Raw genomic sequence first — 6,000 nt, forward strand, 5'->3', positions numbered from 1 at the left:
TGGAGGATAGCCGGGTGTACAGGACGTGGATCTCCTGCAGGATAGTCCTGGCTGTGTATATATAATACACTATTATGTGCTGATATCTGGAGGATAGCCGGGTGTACAGGACGTGGATCTCCTGCAGGATAGTCCTGGCTGTGTATATATAATACACTATTATGTGCTGATATCTGGAGGATAGCCGGGTGTACAGGACGTGGATCTCCTGCAGGACAGTCCTGGCTGTGTATATATAATACACTATTATGTGCTGATATCTGGGGGATAGCCGGGTGTACAGGACGAGGATCTCCTGCAGGACAGTCCTGGCTGTATATATATATAATATACTATTATGTGCTGATATCTGGGGGATAGCCGGGTGTACAGGACGTGGATCTCCTGCAGGATAGTCCTGGCTGTATATATATATATAATATACTATTATGTGCGGATATCTGGAGGATAGCCGGGTGTACAGGACGTGGATCTCCTGCAGGACAGTCCTGGCTGTGTATATATAATACACTATTATGTGCTGATATCTGGGGGATAGCCGGGTGTACAGGACGAGGATCTCCTGCAGGACAGTCCTGGCTGTATATATATATAATATACTATTATGTGCTGATATCTGGGGGATAGCCGGGTGTACAGGACGTGGATCTCCTGCAGGATAGTCCTGGCTGTATATATATATATAATATACTATTATGTGCTGATATCTGGGGGATAGCCGGGTGTACAGGACATGGATCTCCTGCAGGTTAGTCCTGGCTGTATATATATAATATACTATTATGTGCTGATATCTGGGGGATAGCCGGGTGTGCAGGACGTGGATCTCCTGCAGGATAGTCCTGGCTGTATATATATATAATATACTATTATGTGCTGATATCTGGAGGATAGCCGGGTGTACAGGACGTGGATCTCCTGCAGGATAGTCTTGGCTGTATATATAATATACTATTATGTGCTGATATCTGGAGGATAGCCGGGTGTACAGGACGTGGATCTCCTGCAGGATAGTCCTGGCTGTGTATATATAATATACTATTATGTGCTGATATCTGGGGGATAGCCGGGTGTACAGGACGTGGATCTCCTGCAGGATAGTCCTGGCTGTGTATATATAATATACTATTATGTGCTGATATCTGGAGGATAGCCGGGTGTACAGGACGTGGATCTTCTGCAGGATAGTCCTGGCTGTGTATATATAATACACTATTATGTGCTGATATCTGGGGGATAGCCGGGTGTACAGGACGTGGATCTCCTGCAGGATAGTCCTGGCTGTGTATATATAATATACTATTATGTGCTGATATCTGGAGGATAGCCGGGTGTACAGGACGTGGATCTCCTGCAGGATAGTCCTGGCTGTGTATATATAATATACTATTATGTGCTGATATCTGGGGGATAGCCGGGTGTACAGGACGTGGATCTCCTGCAGGATAGTCCTGGCTGTATATATAATATACTATTATGTGCTGATATCTGGGGGATAGCCGGGTGTACAGGACGTGGATCTCCTGCAGGACAGTCCTGTCTGTATATATATATAATATACTATTATGTGCGGATATCTGGAGGATAGCCAGGTGTACAGGACGTGGATCTCCTGCAGGATAGTCCTGGCTGTGTATATATAATACACTATTATGTGCTGATATCTGGAGGATAGCCAGGTGTACAGGACGTGGATCTCCTGCAGGATAGTCCTGGCTGTGTATATATAATACACTATTATGTGCTGATATCTGGAGGATAGCCAGGTGTACAGGACGTGGATCTCCTGCAGGATAGTCCTGGCTGTGTATATATAATACACTATTATGTGCTGATATCTGGGGGATAGCCGGGTGTACAGGACGTGGATCTCCTGCAGGATAGTCCTGGCTGTATATATAATATACTATTATGTGCTGATATCTGGAGGATAGCCAGGTGTACAGGACGTGGATCTCCTGCAGGATAGTCCTGGCTGTGTATATATAATACACTATTATGTGCTGATATCTGGGGGATAGCCGGGTGTACAGGACGTGGATCTCCTGCAGGACAGTCCTGGCTGTGTATATATAATATACTATTATGTGCTGATATCTGGGGGATAGCCGGGTGTACAGGACGTGGATCTCCTGCAGGACAGTCCTGGCTGTGTATATATAATACACTATTATGTGCTGATATCTGGGGGATAGCCGGGTGTACAGGACGTTGATCTCCTGCAGGATAGTCCTGGCTGTATATATAATATACTATTGTGTGCTGATATCTGGAGGATAGCCGGGCGTACAGGACGTGGATCTCCTGCAGGATAGTCCTGGCTGTATATATATAATATACTATTGTGTGCTGATATCTGGAGGATAGCCGGGTGTACAGGACGTGGATCTCCTGCAGGATAGTCCTGGCTGCGTATATATAATATACTATTATGTGCGGATATCTGGAGGATAGCCGGGTGTACAGGACGTGGATCTCCTGCAGGATAGTCCTGGCTGTGTATATATAATACACTATTATGTGCTGATATCTGGAGGATAGCCGGGTGTACAGGACGTGGATCTTCTGCAGGATAGTCCTGGCTGTGTATATATAATACACTATTATGTGCTGATATCTGGGGGATAGCCGGGTGTACAGGACGTGGATCTAACCCTTATGTCCCCCAGTATCGGAGCAGACCCTGGGGGGCCGCACTGACCTCAGACTCTGGTCCGGCTCGGGGACGATCCTGCAGTCAGTGATCGTCAGTTGGAAGCAGAACAGAAAGAAGAAGCAGAATCTGCAAAGGAGAAAGAGCGATCAACATCCGATACCGGGGGCCACACACACCTCCTTCTCCTCCTGGGGGACAGCGATACCGGGGGGCCACACACACCTACTCCCGGGGGACAGCGATACCAGGGGGCCACACACAACTCCTCCGCCTCCTCCCGGGGGACAGCGATACCGGGGGGCCACACACCTCCTCCTCCCGGGGGACAGCGATACCGGGGGGCCACACACCTCCTCCTCCTCCTCCTGGGGGACAGCGATACCGGGGGGCCACACACACCTCCTCCCGGGGGACAGCAATACCGGGGGGGCCACACACCTCCTCCTCCGCCTCCTCCCGGGGGACAGCGATACCGGGGGGCCACACACACACCTCCTCCGCTTCCTCCCGGGGGACAGCGATACCGGGGGGCCACACACACACCTCCTCCGCCTCCTCCCGGGGGACAGTGATACCGGGGGGCCACACACACACCTCCTCCGCCTCCTCCCGGGGAACAGCGATACCGGGGGGCCACACACACACCTCCTCCTCCCGGGGGACAGCAATACCGGGGGGCCACACACACCTCCTCCCGGGGGACAGCGATACCGGGGGGGACTACACACCTCCTCCTCCCGGGGGACAGCGATACCGGGGGGCCACACACACCTCCTCCCGGGGGACAGCGATACCGGGGGGCCACACACCTCCTCCTCCTCCTCCTCCTCCCGGGGGACAGCGATACCGGGGGGACCACACACACCTCCTCCTCCTCCTCCCGGGGGACAGCGATACCGGGGGGCCACACACACCTCCTCCCAGGGGACAGCAATACCGGGGGCCACACACACCTCCTCCTCCTCCCGGGGGACAGCGATAACAGGGACCACACACACCTCCTCCCGGGGGACAGCGATACCGGGGGGGGGGGGCCACACACCTCCTCCTCCTCCTCCCGGGGGACAGCGATACCGGGGGCGGGGGCCACACACACCTCCTCCTCCTCCCGGGGGACAGCGATAACAGGGACCACACACACCTCCTCCCGGGGGACAGCGATACCGGGGGGGGGGCCACACACCTCCTCCTCCTCCTCCCGGGGGACAGCGATACCAGGGGGGGGGGCCACACACACCTCCTCCTCCTCCCGGGGGACAGCGATAACAGGGACCACACACACCTCCTCCCGGGGGACAGCGATACCGGGGGGGGGGGGCCACACACCTCCTCCTCCTCCTCCTGGGGGACAGCCATACCGGGGGGGGGGGGGGGGGGGGGCCACACACACCTCCTCCTCCTCCCGGGGGACAGCGATAACAGGGACCACACACACCTCCTCCTCCTCCTCCCGGGGGACAGCGATAACAGGGACCACACACACCTCCTCCCGGGGGACAGCGATACCAGGGGGGGGGGGGGGGCACACACCTCCTCCTCCTCCTCCCGGGGGACAGCGATAACAGGGACCACACACACCTCCTCCTCCTCCTCCTCCCGGGGGACAGCGATACCGGGGGGCCACACACACCTCCTCCTCCTCCTCCCGGGGGACAGCGATACCGGGGGGCCACACACCTCCTCCTCCTCCTCCCAGGGGACAGCGATACCGGGGGGCCACACACACCTCCTCCTCCTCCCGGGGGACAGCGATAACAGGGACCACACACACCTCCTCCCGGGGGACAGCGATACCAGGGGGGGGGGGGGGCACACACCTCCTCCTCCTCCCGGGGGACAGCGATAACAGGGACCACACACACCTCCTCCTCCTCCTCCCGGGGGACAGCGATACCGGGGGCCACACACACCTCCTCCTCCTCCTCCCGGGGGACAGCGATACCGGGGGCCACACACTCCTCCTCCTCCTCCCGGGGGACAGCGATACCAGGGGGGGGGGGCACACACCTCCTCCTCCTCCTCCCGGGGGACAGCGATAACAGGGACCACACACACCTCCTCCTCCTCCTCCCGGGGGACAGCGATAACAGGGGCCACACACACCTCCTCCTCCTCCTCCTCCTCCCGGGGGACAGCGATACCGGGGGGCCACACACCTCCTCCTCCTCCTCCCGGGGGACAGCGATAACAGGGACCACACACACCTCCTCCTCCTCCTCCCGGGGGACAGCGATACCGGGGGGCCACACACCTCCTCCTCCTCCCGGGGGACAGCGATAACAGGGACCACACACACCTCCTCCTCCTCCTCCCGGGGGACAGCGATAACAGGGACCACACACACCTCCTCCTCCTCCCGGGGGACAGCGATACCGGGGGGCCACACACCTCCTCCCCCTCCTCCTCCTCCCGGGGGACAGCGATACCGGGGGGCCACACACCTCCTCCCCCTCCTCCCGGGGGACAGCTATACCGGGGGCCACACACATCCTCCTCCTCCTCCCATCACCCCGGTCCCCGCTGCTGTCACCTCTGCTCCATGTCGCTGCGCTCACTGACTGTCACATGCTATCGGGGGCGTGTCCTCCACTGTCTCCTCCTTGCTGGGTGGGAAACATGTGACAGTCACATGACGCCCCGCCCCTAGCGAGCACGTGATGGGATGATAATAGCCAAGGATCACGTGGTGTCTAATTTACGTTTTGCTGTTAACCCCCAGCGAGCCGGAGATAAATCACCCGACCAGCTCCCTGCATCAGACCGAATACCGAACCCGAAAAGTATAGGTGGATCCCCCCTATAAATGATGGATCCCCCCTATAAATGATGGATCCCCCTATAAATGATGGATCCCCGTATAAATGATGGATCCTCCCTATAAATGATGGATCCTCCCTATAAATGATGGATACACCCCTATAAATGATGGATACACTCCCTATAAATGATGGATACACTCCCTATAAATGATGGATACACTCCCTATAAATGATGGATACACCCCCTATAAATGATGGATCCCCCCCTATAAATGATGGATACACCCCCTATGAATGATGGATACACCCCCTATAAATGATGGATACACCCCCTATAAATGATGGATACACTCCCTATAAATGATGGATACACTCCCTATAAATGATGGCTACACCCCCTATAAATGATGGCTACACCCCCTATAAATGATGGATCCTCCCTATAAATGATGGATACACTCCTATAAATGATGGATACACCTCCTATAAATGATGGATACACCCCCTATAAATGATGGATACACCCCCTATAAATGATGGATACACCTCCTATAAATGATGGATACACCCCCTATAAATGATGGA

General features: G+C 55.5%; 1 protein-coding gene across 1 annotated transcript in view; it reads right to left on the reverse strand.

Moving 5' to 3' along the window:
- The window catches only part of TPP1 (tripeptidyl peptidase 1), a 60,747-nt gene extending 55,438 nt beyond the window's left edge, over positions 1 to 5,309 (reverse strand). Inside the window, exons 1-2 of the mRNA XM_073661204.1 lie at positions 5,187 to 5,309; positions 2,702 to 2,782 (exon numbers count right to left, since the gene is read on the reverse strand). Of these exons, the coding sequence (XP_073517305.1) occupies positions 2,702 to 2,782; positions 5,187 to 5,197 (92 nt within the window). The 5' untranslated portion in view covers positions 5,198 to 5,309. The remainder of the gene's footprint in view (positions 1 to 2,701; positions 2,783 to 5,186) is intronic.
- Positions 5,310 to 6,000: the final 691 nt, after the last annotated feature.

This window comes from Phyllobates terribilis, unplaced genomic scaffold (genome assembly GCF_046119375.1).
Source record: "Phyllobates terribilis strain yellow unplaced genomic scaffold, ASM4611937v1 Scaffold_2__4_contigs__length_985480577, whole genome shotgun sequence".
Taxonomy (NCBI): domain Eukaryota; kingdom Metazoa; phylum Chordata; class Amphibia; order Anura; family Dendrobatidae; genus Phyllobates; species Phyllobates terribilis.